This window comes from Anser cygnoides, chromosome 6, assembly GCF_040182565.1.
Source record: "Anser cygnoides isolate HZ-2024a breed goose chromosome 6, Taihu_goose_T2T_genome, whole genome shotgun sequence".
Classification (NCBI taxonomy): Eukaryota; Metazoa; Chordata; class Aves; order Anseriformes; family Anatidae; genus Anser; species Anser cygnoides.
The window spans coordinates 11,948,564-11,966,663 of record NC_089878.1 but is presented as its reverse complement, the minus strand read 5'-3'; the positions used below and the strand labels follow the sequence as shown (position 1 = coordinate 11,966,663).

The 18,100-nt window shown below is 43.1% G+C and overlaps 1 protein-coding gene across 18 annotated transcripts in view; it reads right to left on the bottom strand.

Moving 5' to 3' along the window:
* Nucleotide 1: 1 nt before the first annotated feature.
* TRPM8 (transient receptor potential cation channel subfamily M member 8) overlaps nucleotides 2-18,100 on the bottom strand; it is a 143,749-nt gene continuing 125,650 nt past the window's right edge. For 10 of the 18 annotated variants that reach the window (XM_048058374.2, XM_066999599.1, XM_048058383.2 and 7 more), the window contains 5 exons: nucleotides 17,260-17,431; nucleotides 16,724-16,901; nucleotides 13,380-13,570; nucleotides 10,822-10,921; nucleotides 9,621-9,876 (listed from right to left, as the gene is read on the bottom strand). In XM_048058374.2, coding sequence (XP_047914331.2) covers nucleotides 9,636-9,876; nucleotides 10,822-10,921; nucleotides 13,380-13,570; nucleotides 16,724-16,901; nucleotides 17,260-17,431 — 882 coding nt within the window. In that variant the 3' untranslated portion in view covers nucleotides 9,621-9,635. The other 8 variants (XM_066999601.1, XM_066999603.1, XM_066999604.1 and 5 more) reach the window with 6 other exon arrangements.

Below are 18,100 nucleotides of genomic sequence, written 5' to 3'. Positions count from 1 at the left end.
CTTTTCCACAGGCCTCTCGCCACCCTGTACCCTCACAGCTTCCCACCACTGCAGCTCTCCAAGTCACAGGGCCACCAAGCAGGTAGTGGGAAGGGACCCCTGGGGCTGCCTCCTCACCCCCTTCCCACAGAGGGCCCGGCCCAGCGTTACCAAACTTGAGGTGACAATGCCTGGGCCCTCGACTCCAGACACGCACGGGTGTGTTTAGAGGGTATATACAGACACTGGTGTGCTCCAGTGTGGTGGGTGCCGGGAAACACGCCCAGGAGGAGAAACCAGAAAAACATGAGACAAAGGGGAAAGAAACAATATTTATGAAATAATTTTGTATATTAGTTTATTGATTGGGGATAGTAAAACCCATTTTGCTCTCACTACAATTGATAACTACTGTCAAGCAGTGAGTATTATTGATGAATATCATGGCTAGTATGTTCTTCATAGTAATGTTTCAGGGACTGCCTTCTGATTGAATAGGTTTATTACCTTTGATCATCTTGGCTTCACGCCCTGCCAGAGAGCGATTCGCAGGCTCCGTTTGAGCTTCAGGGAGGTTTAGTGTAAACCAGTGTACCTGGCTTTATGGCTGCCGTCGCAGAGAACAAGACCTACCACACACATGAAGCTGCAAGAGAGGCACACCACTCAGTAGTTCTGGCAAACTAACTGGCAAGTGGTGGAGCCTTTTTATATTTTTAACAAAAAGCTTCCAACTTCCACTTCCACCCCTCTGTCTCGGAGATCGTTGAGCAGGTTACAGAAGTCTAGCTCCAGGCTTTGTAAGCCTACAGACACAATGGTTTTACGGGCCACTCGCTTATGTCATTCTCAGCAACCAAATTGTTGAACAATGGAAACGTTTCCAAAGATCCTTTTCAAAATGGTCTGTCCACAGCACACTTCCTTCCCCAAAGCAGCCACTTTCTCACTCCATGTTCACACATCACCATCACCTTGATGGGACAGATCTTCTGAGCATTTCTTTCTTCCAAAATAGCTGCCAGGTTTCCTACTCCTGAGAGACCCTCATGCTCACAGAAATGACAGCAAAGCTGGAGCACATGCCTTTTAGTACAGGAAAACGCCCAACTCACCATTATGTTCCCCAGATCTTTCAAAAGCTTTGGCACAAGATGACCATAGAGCAAACATCTGTGCGGCAAAATAGATGTCCATGGTCACTCCTCATCTCATGACCAAACATTGTAGAGACTCCCCTGCTTAAAGGTTTCAGTTGTGTATGAGCTATGTCAAGGCAGCACTTTGTGGACTCCTGGTTCCAAAACCTCTGTGTGAGGGACCCAGCCAGGCTCCCCCAGACAGGTGCCAGGGACAGGGTGCCAGGGAGCCCCCTGGGCACCTCGGGCCCATGTTGGGCACTCGGGGCTCTGTAGCCATGGGGCCGATTCCTGCTGCTGGTGCAGCAGCCAGGGCTGGGACAAGCTGCTGTAGAGTTTTGGTTTTTCATGCTGTGTCTCAAAGTTACTTTCATCGTTTTACGTAGGAGCACATCACTGTGTCTTCTGGCAAGTACACTACAGGTTTTATACGTGAAAGAAATGCACTGAAAGCACAACTTTCACTTTGATGCATACAAGTGACATTGAAGAAAGTTTCCAGAAAGGAGGCTTATCTTAAGGCTTAACTTATGATGTGAGCTATGTGTCACAGAAATAAGCAAAGGTCTTACTGAGGACTTTGCAATCTTTTTTACAGGAAAGGACTGAAATACTTTATATATAAGTTACTAACACTGCTATTGGCAATGCTCTAGACCCCAGCTTTGGGTAAGGCAAGGCATACAGTAATATTAGGTAATGTGAAATAGCAAAAAAAGAAAAAAAAAAAAAAAGCAGTAACCCTTCTGGCAAGGCCTCATCACAGTTTTCCCTGGACAACTTCCATTTTGAACTATGAAGACAGATAGAGCAGCAGCTTCAGTAAACAATGAAGCAGGAGAGGGTCTGGCATGTGTTCTAGGTATGTTAATAAAAAGAGGTCGGTTTGAAAGATCTCCCTGCAGAACGCACGCATGTACTGGCCTCTTTGGTCAGTCAGCTGCACCTCAGTTGATTGCATCTCAGAAGCAGAAACATTCCCCCAAACATCCATGCTTTGTAGCCCTGTCCTGTCCTGGTTGTCTTCACCTTATGGGCCAACATGCTTTCACAGCACACATGGACTGGAACATAAAACTGCTGTGCACAGAAACAGGCTTTGTACATAGGCTTTGGTTTCCAGCCAGGCAGTACATGGCTCTATTTGCACAAGTCAAGTCGACTAGCCTGGGGAGTGTTCTGCTACCACAGAAGTTCCCTTTCCACCACCACCAACTAGTCACTTGGAGATCTCACATATCATCTGCATAAGCACTCATATATTTTGCCTAACAGCCCTCAGACTAGCTGTAAGTCATGGTGAGGTGTATGGACTAAGATAGCCATTGCCAGCAAAAGGAAAATATCTATGTCTCCCGAATCAAACATGTTGAGAGATTATTCCTAGTCACTGGGGATGAAGATGGATACAATATTTTCCAAGGTATATGCATGCCATTCAGGGTAGTCTTCCTTCAGCTGGTAATGCACCATTTATACCACACAAACCACCACAAGATTCCACTGCTATTTCAAGAAAGACAACAGCAACCTCGCCATAGCAAGCATAAGAAAATGTAAAGCTTGCCAATCTTTGCAATTTTATATCCGTTATACAAACATCTGCAAACAGATGTTTGAAAAAATTAAAACAAATTACAATGCTCCAAGTATAAAAACTATCCCCGTAGAAACAAGCAAAGATAACACACAAGGCCTTTCAAAACTATTTCAATAAGAATTGTATCCCTTCCATGCAAGACTGCAACAGTTGAGCTTCTGCATTGCTGCACAGTTCCAGGTAGAGCAGGAGTAAGTTTACACTGTTCTTGTGAAGTCCAAGGTGTTGGACCAAAGATTATCTTTCTCCAGGGGGATGATGCAGCAATACACTTCATTCTGGCATACCAGCATTACAGGCTTCAGCAGGTCTTACAGACAGACTGTATAATTAACAGGCTAGATTTGGTTACTGCATGAAGAGGGAAGGGAGATTCATTAAGACAAGCAATTAATGTGTAAAGGATTCTCATGAACAAACCCTTTTGAGTGAAATTCAAAAGCAGAGTGAATTTGGCAGCAGCAGCACAGCACTTGGAATTAACAGTACATTTCAACAGAAGCTGATAAGGACTACCGTCTGCCATTGAACATCTGGGGAGATGAAGAAACAGGAAAGCTTGGGTAACCTGGGAGTTCTGACAGGAGAGAAACAGCCTTAATGTTTTAATGTCATCATCCAACAAGCAGAACACGTTGTCTTATTAAAACCAAATAATAATAAAAAAAATCCTATTGTCTCCATTTACTTGGTGGTTTCTGCCGGCTCCAAAATTCTAGATGAATTGGTACCTGGGTGAGCAAAAGAAAAAATTTTAAATTAGAGCTTGCAGCCCAGCACCACGTTTTGTTGTCATCCTGAAGACATCCACTTGGAACCTTGGATGTCTTGCACAACACTTCAGATCAAGGAGCTGTCTGCATTACCTATCCAGAATATCATGTCTTAGCAGAGTAGCAGAGATGCTAGCTGTGAGGAAGTGAAACAACAATCACAGGATCATAGAATATCCCAAGTTGGAAGGAACCCACAAGGATCGTCAAGTCCAACTCCTGGCTCCACACAGGTCTACCCCAAAATTCAGACCTTATGACTGAGAACATAGTCCAAACGTTTCTTAAACTCCGACAGGCTTGGTGCCGTGACTACATCCCTGGGGAGCTTGTTCTAGTGCACGACCACCTTCTCAGTGAAGAACCTTTTTGTTCCAACCTGAACCTCTCCTTTCGCAGCTTGAGTCCATTCCCTCAGGTCCTATCACTGGTCACTAAAGAGAATAGATGGGCACCTGCCCCACTGCTCCCCCTCGTGAGGAAGCTGTAGGCCGCAATGAGGTCCCCCCTCAGCCTCTTCTTTTCCAAGCTGAACGGGCCTAGTGACCTCAGCTGCTCCTTGTACATCTTCCCCTCTAGGCCCTTCACCATCTCCATAGCCCTCCTCTGGACACTCACCAACAGTTTCACGCCCTTTTTGTACTGTGGTGCCCAGAACTGCACACAGTACTCGAGGTGAGGCTGCACCAGCGCAGAGTAGAGCAGGACAATCACTTCCCTCGACCGACTAGCGATGCCGTGCTTGATGCACCCCAGGATACGGTTGGCCCACCTGGCTGCCAGGGCACACTGCTGGCTCATATTCAGCTTGCTGTCAACCACAACCCCCAGATCCCTCTCTGCGGGGCTGCTCTCCAGCGTCTCATCACCCAGTCTGTACGTATAGCCAGGGTTGCCCCATCCCAGGTGCAGGACCCGGCACTTGCTCTTGTTAAACTTCATGCGGTTGGTGATTGCCCAGCACTCCAATCTGTCCAGATCTCTCTGCAAGGCCTTTCCACCCTCAACAGAGTCAACAATTCCTCCCAGTTTAGTATCATCAGCAAACTTACTCAAAACACCTGCTAATCCTACATCCAAATGGTTTATGAAAACATTGAAAAGAACTGGCCCTAAAATGGAGCCTTGGGGGACTGGCCACCAGCCTGATGTAATCCCATTTACTGTAACCCTTTGAGCCCTACCCATCAGCCAATTATTCACCCATTGTATTATGTTTTTATCCAGCTGTATGCTGGACGTTTTGTCCAGTAGGATCCTATGAGAAACTGTATCAAAAGCTTTACTGAAATCCAAAAAAATCACATCAGCTGATTTCCCTTAATCAACTAGATGGGTGATCTTATCATAAAAGGAAATGAAATGTGTTAAATAACACCTACCCCTCTCGTGAACCCATGTTGGCTGGGACCTATGACTGCATTGTCCTCAAGGTGCATTTCAATAACGCCCAGGATAATCTTCTCTGTAATTTTACCAGGCACTGACATGAAACTGACAGGCCTGTAGTTATCAGAGTCTTCTTTCTTGCCGTTCTTGAAAATTGGCACAACATTTGCCAGCTTCCAGTCAATTGGGACCTCTCCAGATTCCCAAGACCATTGAAAAATAACTGAGAGGTCCTGTGATGATGTCAGCCAGCTCCCTGAGCATCCTGGGATGAATCCATCATCAGTGTTGAAGACAGAGGCAAAGAAGGCATTAAACGTCTCCGCTTTGCCTATGTCCTTCTTTTTGAAGTGACCATCCCCATCAAGCAGTGCACCTATGTTTTCTCTGGACTTCCTTTTACTGTTCACATATTTTAAAAAGCCCTTTTTATTGTCTCCCACAGACCTGGCCAGCTTCAACTCTAATTGGGCTTTGGCAGCACAAATTTTCTCCCTACAAAGACGAACAGCATCCTTGTAGTCGTTCCATGTTGCCTGACCCTCCTTCCAGCAGCCGTACACTTTCTTTTTAAGCCTAAGCTCCACAAGAAGATCCCTGATCAGCCAAGCCAACCTTCTGCCCTGCCTGCATGACTTCCGATATTTTGGAATTGACTGATCTTGTGATTTTACGAGGCGGTCCTTAAAGACTGACCAGCACTGATGGACACTGATGCCTTCAAAACCAGTTTCCCAGGAAACCTTGCTAACTAGTTCCCTGAGCAACCTGAAGTCTGCTCTCCCCATATCCAGGGCTGAAGTTTTGGTGACAGTTTTCCTTCTGTCACCAAAAACTTTAAACTCAACCGCTTCATGGTCACTATGACCAAGATGGCTGCCAACTGCCACATTACCCATAAGACCCTCTCTGTTCTCAAGCAACAGATCTAGGAGGCTCCGCCTGCGCCTCATCAGCCTCCCTTGGGAGGGCTGCCAGGTCCTGGCAGCTCCCTCAGCTGCCTCAAGTGGCCTCAATGCAGGAAAAAAGCCTTGCCTGCCTCGATACCCTGCTCTGCTGCAGCACACGTCTGCCCCGGAGGATTGCCTTGGTGAGTGACTGCAAAATGGCGGCTGCACCCGGTTTCAATGCCCCGCCTGCAGTCCTTCATGATACACCTTGGACTGCTCTTGAGAATGTCACTGGTATCCATATGAAATAACAGCAGTGCGCAGTAGTCTCTTGGAAATGTCCCAAGTCCCTGGTAGGAACATACCTCTCTTGAAAGTAGTTCAGGTTGGCAAATGGGCGCCTCCGTTCCCCACAGAAGAGACTCCTACTACTATCACTGTCACTGCTTCTTGGTTGGACTGGTCATTCTACAGGGAACAGGCTGAGCTGGCTTTGTCAACACCTGTATCTCCCCAGAGTGACAGGTCTTCTGCAGTCCCCGTATCTACAAAGAGGTTCTGCAAGGGCACCTCAAGCAACAGGGGAAGTCTCTTCCTCCACTAGTCCTTGCCATAGCAAGCTGCCATTCCCTCTATGTTTTCGGTATCACTCCCTTCTGCGTTGTCTTGAGGCTGTGGGTTGTGGGTCTTTCTGGCTGTGGGTCCACTGCAGACTGCGCATAGAACCAACTGTCTAACTCCTCAGCCTTCCTAATATTGCAGCCAAAAGGACCAACAGTACTCTGGGGTGCATCAAGCACGGCCTTGCTAGCCAGTCAAGGGAAGGGATCGTCCCACTCTGCTCTGCATTGGTGCGGCCTCACCTCTAGTACTGTGTGCAGTTTTGGGCACCACAGTGTAAGGACATAAAGCTATTAGAGAGTATCTAAAGGAGTGCTATAAAGATGGTGAAGGGTCTAGAGGACAAGACATACGAGAAGCAGCAGAGGTCCCTTGGTTTGTTCAGCCCAGAGCAGAGCAGGCTGAGGGGAGGCCTCATGGCGGCCTGCAGCTCCCTCACGAGGGGAGCGGAGGGGCAGGCGCTGAGCTCTGCTCTCTAGTGACGTGTGGCCCCAACACAGTTCTTCCACAGACCATAATGGAAAAGGACACATGGCTTATGACCATACACTGGACTGTAGCTCAGGAGATTTGGAGTCAACTCTTCACTCTAAAGTTTATTGTATAGGACCCAGAAAGGCTATAGTGATCCGCCATAATGCCCCACTTTGATAGTGAAAAAATAAGCGTTACTCCTACCCACACATCTGTCTCTATTTGGCTTTTATGTTCTTCAGAGTTAAAATGAGTCAACTATAAAGGATTCAGCATAGCAGCTCCTAATTTTCCAGAGGGCCTCCAGCACAAAGACAACTAAAGTAACTTTGGTCCATTCACAGTTTTTCAAAGACAAGGGAGCAGAATAAGGTATTTTAAGCCTTGCCAAAAAATGTTAGAAACACCACATGGAAAATTATATTTTTCAGGAAAAAAAAAATGAGGAAGAGAATTTAGTTCTTAAGTCTCTTCCAATATTAGACAACACCTATACAAGCATCAATAATTAATACCAATCGTTCTTCCAGAAACATATGATTTAACATCACAGATGATGATTAATCATTCAAGCCAGAGAATGGATTTAAAGAGGACTTACCCTGCTCACATAGTTACTTTAGGATTTCAGCTGCATTCATTTGATTTTGCTTGAAATCTCTTTTAGGAGGCCTTTCAAATCAGAAAGCTTAAGAATAATAAAAAAAAAAAAAAAAAGAAAAAGTGTTTGTATATAAAGTCAATCTAACTCACTCATTCCAACAGATGATCGCAGCTCAGGATGAAGCGAAGAGAGCAAAACAAGCAAGCAGTTATAAGTACCTTAAAATACTCTAGAACATACGTACTCTAGAAAATACCATGCATCAGCCGATCAGCAGCAACAGGCATAAAACCCCTAATCTGGACTCCTGCTTACCTGGCTATGCTGCGGATGTTAGCAAGTTAAGAAAGCAATAACTGACTTCTCTTTGTATTCAGTAGTCACACCATGGTGGCAAATGAAGTAATGTTAATATTACTTTTCACAGGAAAGCAATACTAATAAGTAATATGATTAACAAATAATTGCTGCTCCAAATATTATCTCAAATACAATAGTACTTGAAAGGATACTACCCATTACCGTTTTCAGCAATGCAATTAATGCAGTGAGCCCTAATAAATATGTAATCCAGACAGTTAACAAGCAGGCATCACGACAGCTACAAGTGCCAATCTATATTCTATCTCCTTTTGCTCCTTCAAAGCAAAGATTGCAGATCAGTGTAGTTTTGTGGAGCCAATCTACCATAAAAGTACGTTTCTGTGTAGTTGTTGTTTTTTAACCACTTGTTTCATTTATCACCTGTTACACATATGTCCAGAGATGCCAAACCAAGGAACAGTTTCTAGCACTGTGATTCACATGGAACAAGATCTTATTCTTTTGGGAAGTCACTACAATTTTTCAGAAAAAAATACTTCAGAGAAATCATTCTCATGAATGGAGCAGCCTCCAAAATCTAGGTAGAGCAATATGGATGCTCTGTCACAGAAACAACAGCATAAAGGGCTAGAGTGAATTTCAAAAGGCCATCTGGAGCAGCCCCCAGAGGCAGTATTCACTAGACAATCCTGATCAAGGCCTACAGCAGAGACCCCTGTTGCACTAATCTCACAACTGCTCAAAGTTCTTCTTGAAGTCTAACCTTGCCTTCCCATGCTGTAACCAATGCCCATTATACCTCGAGACATTCACAACAGCTTTAAAGAAAAGTTTATCCCATGATCAGGGCTTATGCCTAGGACTCAGTTATGTCCTCAGACTTGTTTTTTTAAATCATCATCTCAAATGAGAGTCAGTGAGATATCTCTGGAGTTCTTGCTCTCAAGGACGCTACTCTTAAGCACTGGCCTCAGTACATTTCCATCATTAAAGCTGAAGGTATGAACAGAAAAAACAGCTTGCTCCAATGCAGCTCTAAAGTATTACATCACAGAAGAGGCACTGTTTGGGTATCGCATTTCAGCAGAAAATTAAGGTTATCGTATTTCCTCTGTTTTAAGAGTATCGTTATACACATACTCAGCCACTCACCATTTCCATTTCAGTCTTGAGAGAAAGCTATGATTTTGCAATCTAAACTATCAAAAGACGTATTTTGAACTGTATGTGGGCCTTTTCACCCTTGGACTTCTTCACACGAGTGCAACTGCTAGCCAATTCAGAGGCGAAAGTCACAAAACAGTCACTCTCTCAAATATAATACCCATTGTAAAGCTCTTTTCAGTTTCACAGTCATAAAAAGTATACTTGTATGACAATTTTGATAATGATAGGGTCTCTATTAGATTGGCAGCTTTATATAGCTTCAACACAGTATGTCTCTGTGAACCAGATGAGAACTGGTCATTTTAACCGTAATTACAGATCTTCTCACCCTGCAATACATACAGAACATTCTCTATTTACCTAGGTGTTGCCTGTGCTGTCTGAAGTATCACCAGGTTTGCCACAATATCTGAACTGCCATCCCATTTTAAAAGCAGAGCTTAATTTTTAAAAATGTAGAATTACCATGTTCCTTCAGCACTAGAGGCTAAAGTTGACAGAACACACGTTTGAGAGGGGTATAGTCTGTGTAATGCCTCTTCTTCCCATCAGTGTTTCAAAGGCCATATAAACAGCGAAATACTACAGCTTTATAGATAGAAGTTGTTTTTACTGCTTTCCATCCAATAAAGAGTACTGAAAAAAACACTTCTCCAATACTAAGTAAGCATCTTTCTACTTCATTTTCCAGCATAATATGAAGCTACACGTGGAATCAAAGGTGCAAAGGAGCCCATTCAAAAAGCACAATGAAGATGGGGTCCTGATGACAGCAACAAAGACTGCAAATGGCTCTTGGTGGTGCTCATTTTCCAGGTGGATTGCTACCTGCTTTACAAGACAGAGGCACATCCCCCAATATGAGCAGTATGAAACAAGTACCTTTGCATCCAGCTGTCTGAATCGATGCACCATCCTGAAAACAGAAAGAAGACACAGAAAAGAGGGGCTGAGTCCAGGAATTAAATAAAGTCTTGGCTAACCGCCCTCCCATTGCAAAACTGCAGAACTGCTTTACAGAAGTCTCTGTAGCTAAGACATCTAGTCCTCAATGGCCAAAGAGTTTATGTAAGGCAACTACTGAATTTGAAGGTTTCAGACGACTTTCCTCTTTGCATGTTGACAGGGGTCAGTTAAAAATAGATTGCCTGCAGATGCCCCTGGTCAGGAACAGTTTGGTTATTTAAATTTTTTTGTGTGTTTATTTATTTATTTTCTTACAAGTGCATTAACATATGAATTACTGTTAGTGCTGCACTTTTCCATTTTTCTTGTTGAGACTTTTCTGCTTCAAATTTTAAACACGTATTTTGGGGGTATTTAACTTATTATCCAATGTTGAGTGCCTCTGTGTAGTCTTAACATAAATATATACTTGTGAATGGCAATGTCCACTGCGCGGGCAAAGGAGCATAGAATTCTCTGGCCTTTCCCACCCATTCTTATCAGCTCTTCCCTTACATTTGATTTAGGGAAATTCTGAAGTTCTTGGAAGCTAGCTACAAATTAAGTCATCATACACAGCAGGCAACTGTTGCTGTTTTCTAGCTTTCTTTACTTTCTCTTTCCACTTATACTGTTATTCTGAAAGTGCTGGGACAGATCCCAGAGATAATCAAAGCATCATGATGTGGTAGTCTTCACATTTTACCAGCTCAATCAACTATTTCTGAAGCCAGTCTACAGCAACAGATTAAAAGAAGCGGAAATCATTTTTCGTAAAAAATAAAAAGGCAAGTTGATGCTGAGTTTACTCATATTTGGATTAGTTTGTAAACATCTAGAGCTGCTGAAAACTTGGTTTCACTAAAAATATTCAACAGAAAGTTAAGAGATTGAAGACAAAGAAGTGCAGACGTACTCTTCTGATGAATCACTTGCTTTGGTATTGATTTTGACAAGGTAGTTTTCCTTCATGACAGCTTCCCATGACAGAGTTTCATTGTCCTCATTTTTTGAGCCTGGGGAATGTACATGGAAAAAAAACCAAACACCACCACACTAGATTCAGTTCATCTGTGTCTCCAGTGTCAAGATGCAAAAAGGCTGGGTTAGTGCTTGCATCCAGAGGCTAACGATTACCTCCTCTGCATACAGAACATTCACAGCCCCACTTCCCACCTGTGATACAGCTCTGATAAACATGACATAGATGCATGTTACTGTATGCTCCTGGCAATCAGAGTTGGTTTAAAAACACACATGTACACACACAAAAAACAACAAACTGCAAATTTTTGGTTTTGCGGCTTGGTTAGCACAAGTGTTTTGAGAAATGGAAGCCATTTCACCAAGGCATAGGACGTTACAGAAAGTTGCTTTGTGGTTTTCAGCTTTGTTTGTACTTATTGTTTCTACATTATCCCATATTAGACTGTTAAGAGTAACATCTGTTAAGAATGTGTATGACTTTTCATTGAATATAAACATTTCAAAATGCTGAAATATGGTCTTCTCTAAAAAGCATCTCCTGTTGATGCTGTAAATTAAAGAATGACACAGAGCAAGACATCAAAGTCCTCTAGGATAATATTTCTGCATTTTATCCTGTTCCAACCAGATTAGCACAAACCACATGGGTATTAATAAAAAAAAGTTAGCTACGTTTTTCCCATCAATCATCAGCACAAGGCCTGTATATCAATTTTAGACTCTTTATCTGTTGGCAACTCCAAACCAACTGCTGCCCTCTAAAGAGGCACTGGTGTATGTGTACCTTCAAGAGCAGTTAATTCAATTCAAGAAAAAGCTTTAGCTCAAAAATTGTAGGAGTGGGAATGGAACTGAGGCAGTCTCATGAGGACTAACACTGAAATGGTATTAAATTCTCCAGTGCTTTCTCTGGGTTCAATAAATCTACGCTTCACATGGCTTGTTGCTGTAGGACATAAACAACCCTCTTCAGCATCACATAGTACAGAGTGTGACAATAATGCCTATTTGGAAATGGAAGCTCTGAGCTGCGCTTCTCCTGTGCATATACACATTTCACACAGGGAAACCCACAACAAAAGCATTTTGTGCTAGAGGCAAGGGAGCTAGGGAAGCTCCAAAGCCTGGATTTTCTGTCAGTCATCGCTCCACAACCCCCAAATACCCTTTCCTGAAACAAAAGAAGTCAACAGCTGACAAATGATTTAAGTTTTGATTCCTCCACACACTGCTCCTCTGACCTCACACAGCACCATTCGTTGTCCCAGACACCAACGGCCATTTATTCACCCAAATCCCAACCAGAACACTTTTACAAGAGTTTAGTAGGGAAGCCAGGATTTTGCAAGTCAGTGCATTAGTATGCTTTCTCCCTGCAGTTCTCAGTACCCATCAGCAGCTAAACCAAAGTGATATTATGGCTTAAATTAATTCTTCCATTTGCTTTCACTAGAAGATCAACTGTGCATCATCTGACGGAAATATCTGCAGTTAAACAACCTCCCCAGAAAGGGAAGTGCTTTGGACAGCCACGATGATTTAGTCAATGGTAAGGAATTTTATAGCCCAAAGCAGGCATCTTTCTCCTAAACGAGTCACAAATCCTGTCTGTGCTGCAGGGCAACAGTCAGGATGCTGATGGAGAGGAGTAAGTCTGTCAATTAACTCAACTTATTGTCTCTCATCTGCTTCTGAATAGCACTTAAAAATTGAAAACATTCAATTTCTTGGGGGTAAAAAACCTTATTAACGCAATTCATATCTGTGCCCTCTGACAGAGGAATTAAGGAGGGAATAACTAGAGAGCTGAGCCACTCCTGTGCTTTTGAGTTGGTTTGCCTACTTGTCCATCCACCAAGGCCCAGAAAAGTACCTGCATTCTCTTTCACTCACTCACAGGCAGAATAGCCTCTGAAGAAAACTGCTCTACCAGGCTGCCCTTGCAGCTACCAGCTGTATTAGCTGGTAGATAGCAATGGAAAGAAAAAAAGAAATGCAATTCCAGAAGGCAGAGTAGCAATCAGAGACTAAGGTCACCACCTCTTTTACAAGTTACCTAAACAGTTAGAGCATGCAAGACGAGGGATCAGTGCACTTGGGAACAGTGCAGGAGGAATACACTATCAGCTGCTGATGAGAAATAGGAGATTTTGCATTTTTTGTGCAGAACATGCAGATGACTTTCAGCTGCTGCTGAAATGGCTCTGAATTAATTTATTCAGTGGTTTTATGCAAAAAACTTTGAAAGCTACAAGCACCAAAAGCAGCCCTAATACAACTAATAGATTTACATATTTGAGGTAAATCTGCTTCAAACAGCTTGGACAGGAAAGCACTGGATAACTCCACACAGTACTCAAGTGGAGCAGATCTCATGGTAGAACACTAAAGCTCTCTGACCAGACCAAAGCCAAAGCTGTTGGGGGGTGGGAGATGGGAATCACAACACCAGCAACATTTTTTCCAATACAAAATAATCGTACTCACAACAAATAGATGGCTCTTTACTTTCATTCTTACAGCAGCATTTAAAACATTTCCTCATCACCATGAATATGTAGGCAAAGATGACAAAAGGGAAGGGGATAGTCAAGCGACTGCAGTATTCTTGGACCAAGAAATAGCGTTGGAACTTCCACACCTGGTCATTGTTCTCTTGTACTGATCCCACGGTGTAACTAACGGCAAAGAAAGAGAAAATGCATATAGCATTGGTTATTCGCCAAAGAATCAGAGGCAAGTTACACAGTGTTTCTCTTTATTATACTAGGGTAAGTTTTTGAAAAGTCATCCTGGAGTTGTTCATTTCTACTGGTTGGAAGGTTATTGAGTTTGCACACCTTTTTAGAGAGCAGTCTGAACAGGGAAGGAACTAAGAAGGAAAAAAAAAGTTAGAAATAAAATGGAAAAATTAGGAACAGGAAGAAAATATTCCACACACTTTCACTACCTTAGCTGTAGGCAATTTTCTTCCAGCCTAAACATGAGAACAGAATGCTTCCTTGCAAGATACTGTATCTCATTAATTCACCAGCTGACTTATTTCTTTCTAAGCAAAAAAATATAAAGAGGCTATTTCCAGAAAAAAAAAAAAAAAAAGAAAAAAGAAAAGAAAAGCTCCTGAGATTATTTAGTAGCAGTATTAATGAGAGCTTCAGGCATGGACCAAACCTACTGTACGTAAGCACTGTACAAACCCAGCAAAGCAACAGCCACAAGAGGAAGCAACTCACAGACTGGCTGACCTTTTATTGCTGTCATTAAATGGCAGGTGGATGTTTTCAAAATGTCTGTGCTGAGATCCTAATGGACTCTTACACAAGATAACCAAAGACCTTCACCTGCAAGTCTTCTGGTGGAAATTGTCTATTGTTTTAGATGATAAATATAATCCTGAATTTCAGAAGTATCTAAAACATGTGAAATGTAATATGCATCCTTTTCAGTTAATGCATACTAGACATAAAGAAGTTGGATTCTCTGTCATAATTACTCCCAGTGATATATTAATTTTAACAACAGATAGAGACTGATTGGACTGATGTCTCATAGACATCAGCATTATTAGAGATTGACAAATACAATGTACACACTGGACTTCAGAGGAACCATTTCAGATTCAGACATTTCTAACTGCATCAAGAAAACATGTTGGGTTGCTGTTTGCCCACAAGCCTTCCTGAGTTCAGTACAAGGAAGCACTCCTGCTTGATTAAGTTGTTCAGTCTACTGTTAATGTGAACTAAGAGAACTCCTGTAAGGTCCTTCCACAAAATTAGCTGAACTGGAAAAAGTAAGTTTTTATTGGCATAACTGTATAACCCACAACTTTTACCATTACATGCTGTTAAAATAAGTGTTCTAACAAATACCACAGGCTTCTAAGGTACAGCTGGCTTACCGCTACGCTTTCCTTTATTAATGTGAATTGCTTTTATCCTTTCTAGGGAGTATAAACATTATCTTATGTTTCCAGGTCCTGTGCAGGTTAGGAAAACACAGGTATAATAGACTGATAGGCTTCAACACTTTCCTGGCACTCATCCTAGATGCCTTGCCAAAAATCACATTTCTGACCTTCTTTAGAGTCCAGGTCAGCATGGTAATAATGTTCAGAGCAGAGGGAGGAGCAGATCCTGAAGCTGAGGGGTTCTCAACTCACGGCATGGACCACAGCCTAGCTCTGCCTTACCCTACTAACTGCTCCAAGCTGACAAAAAAACCTTGAGCATCTCTGCCAAGGAGAAGAGCCAGTGGTGGCTGTTCCGTATACAATGCCCAGGGGCTGTAATTATTTTTGTTACATTACAAGGGATCGTAAAACACCAGAGAAGCAGGGCTGGGCAAGAGGGCAGAGCCACAACACCAACCTTACTGCATTCACAAGTCAGAAATCAGACTGGAAAGCAACATGCTCCAGAAGGCTGATATGAGGGGCTTCCGTGTCTAACTCAACTCTTGAGTAAAAGCTTACAATGTAAACACCAAAAGTTTCTCAAATGAGGTCTGGGAACTTTTCCCCAAGGACCAGTTCTGGTTTGCTCTGAATGGTCCTAACATAGTCAACATACACTTGGTGACATGCTTAACTGCCACCATTTGGACTTGACTTTACTTGGCTGTACGATTAAGTCAGCAGTTACCAGCAGCACAGTTCAGGTCAGTTCAGATCCATCTGCATGGTCTAAAAGTTCACAAAATAACAGAATAGGCCTCCTGACCAGTAGATTCACAGACAGGTGTATTTGTATAGAATCACAAAATATTACTATAAGATAAATTACCATATAAAAACAGTCTTGAAAAATGCCATCACCTCTAAGTCCCTTTACATGTTCCAGTTCCCCTAATCTAAGGGAGAAGGAATTTGAAGATGTCCATGCATTGCTATCACACAAAGCTTTAATTTCCAAAGAGCAACAGCAGTAAAGTACACCTGTGACCCTAGGAAGGTCATCTTTCTGCTAGATGTTGACTCCAGCTGTGTCAGGTTCATGAGGGCAAACAGATGAAGCAGCTCTATGTACATCCTACATAATCTCAGGGTAAAATTCTATGGAGCAGTACTTACAGTCAGGAAACCCTCCCACCACAGGAGCAAGCAGGGACACAAGGAAGAAGGCTTTCCTAAACACAGGAGTCACACACCCTACATTTTTCCACAGCATGAACTGTGGCAACACATGAGACTACAGGCCTGTTAGAAACTCCAAATATAACACCAACTCTGTCTCATAGGATCTAGCCGACAGCTCTTCCCTCCAGGTGATGATGGCTAAGAGCTGTTTAATTGTTTCCAGTTTTAAAAATATTAAAGCTGTACAATACCTAAGCAGATAACATGGCATGCACTCCGAAAACTCATGGGAAACTCAAATATTCCTGTCATAACACCAAAATCTAAGAAATCTGCTTTTCTTCCATGATACAAAGACAGTAAGTTTAATATAAAAGGATGAACAAACCTTTTGGGGCAAACCTCATTTATTTCATTGTCGTCTTTGGTAACTGCATGCAAAGAATACTTACAGAAGTAGCAAAAGGACAGACAGCAACCCATCCCCAGAACATTGTACCAGCTTCAGGCAGACTGCTGTGAGAAATGCTGAATAACCTTGCCTTTGGTCACCTTCCCACACCACCCTTAACTTGTGAGGTCTCTCTTGATTTGGGAACCCCGTTCCAGACTACTACCACCAGCAGTTTGTCTGCAAAAGTGACAGGCAGACTCCAAGGCATGGCTTCCTGCCATTTTCCAGGACTTTATTCCTTTTCTCGGAGGGATATCGATGCAGTGATCATAAGCAAATGGTCACTCCTTTATTACATACCCAAACATGGCCACAAGCAGGTTCACGAGGAGGATGTTAGTTGAGAGCATGTATATGCACACCAGGGGAATAGTAATCCACTCTGGGAAGCGGGGCTGGTTGTTGGCATCCAGTTCCACACACAAGGGCTTGGACTCATTTCCAGAAAAGGTGCAGCGGTCAAAGTTGTAGGTGGTACCTCAGGGGGCAAGAGTGGAGAGCAGTGAGCCCTCTCCCCTTCTTTCTGTTGGTCCTAGCCCCAGATACTGCAACTGAACACAACACGTGGCCTCCTCTTTCCCCCCTCCCCGTCAGACACAAAACCTTGCTTTGTTGCTCTTTGGAGAAAAGGGGACAAAAGGGCAGATGCTGTGTGTCAGAAATATGGACAGTGGGGGAGCTGATTTCACATGGCAGGCCTTGCTCCAAAGGCCTTAGCAAGGGCCACCAGTCAGCTGCTGACCCCCTGAAGACCACAGACGAAGGAATTCCTCGAACACAGGACTGGGCAGCCACTGAAAGGACAGAGCATTCCACCACCCACAGAAGATAGCTACCATCAACATCATCAGGGTACTGGCCAAACATAGCCAGGTACGGCTCGTAGATGACAGATCGAAATATCCACTCCCAGCGATGCTCATTCTTCCTCAGGATGCCTTGCCTGGCCACACCAAAGGCCACCATCCACACAGCAAAGAGGAAGAGAAAGAAGAAGACATCTATCATCTGAAAAAGGACAACAAGCAAATACATCAGTATGCCTGTTGCAAGCCACACATGTTTTTTTTCTGCCTGATTTGATGTGAGGGTGGAGAACAAGTATCAGAAAAGCCTACATGGCTAGCACCATTCACCATTTTAATGCAAATTTTCAGATCACTGTTCCATAAATTTACAGTCAGCAATATGCACATACAGAAATAATTGACCATTCCTGTGCAGGTAACTTAGAAAATGTTTATACAACCATAAAACTAAGATGTTTCAGAATATAGAGCATCCCATTGGCATCACACAGGCTTCACCCACAAAAGCCAAATCCACATGTAAAGACTATTTATGCAACAACTGTAGTGGTAAACCTTGCAGCCAAGTGTCAGGTGAAAGCAGTCACCACCTCTGAAAATGCCACCTTAGATGTCTTAAAACTGGCATTAGTGTTCCAGGTGCTCTGGCTAGTGGTTTCATAAATTTCCAGCTCTTAACAACATACAGATAAGCGAAGACTGATGATATCCTAGCTGAGCCTTCCAGTTTGTTGCAGACCCACTTCCACCAAGATCTGCCCTCCCTCTAGCCCCAAGCAGCTTTATTATTAGACTTATTCAAAAAATTTGTCTCTTTTGAACAAGGCCAAATGAGAGAAGAATGTACAGGAAACAATTCTGTGTTGTT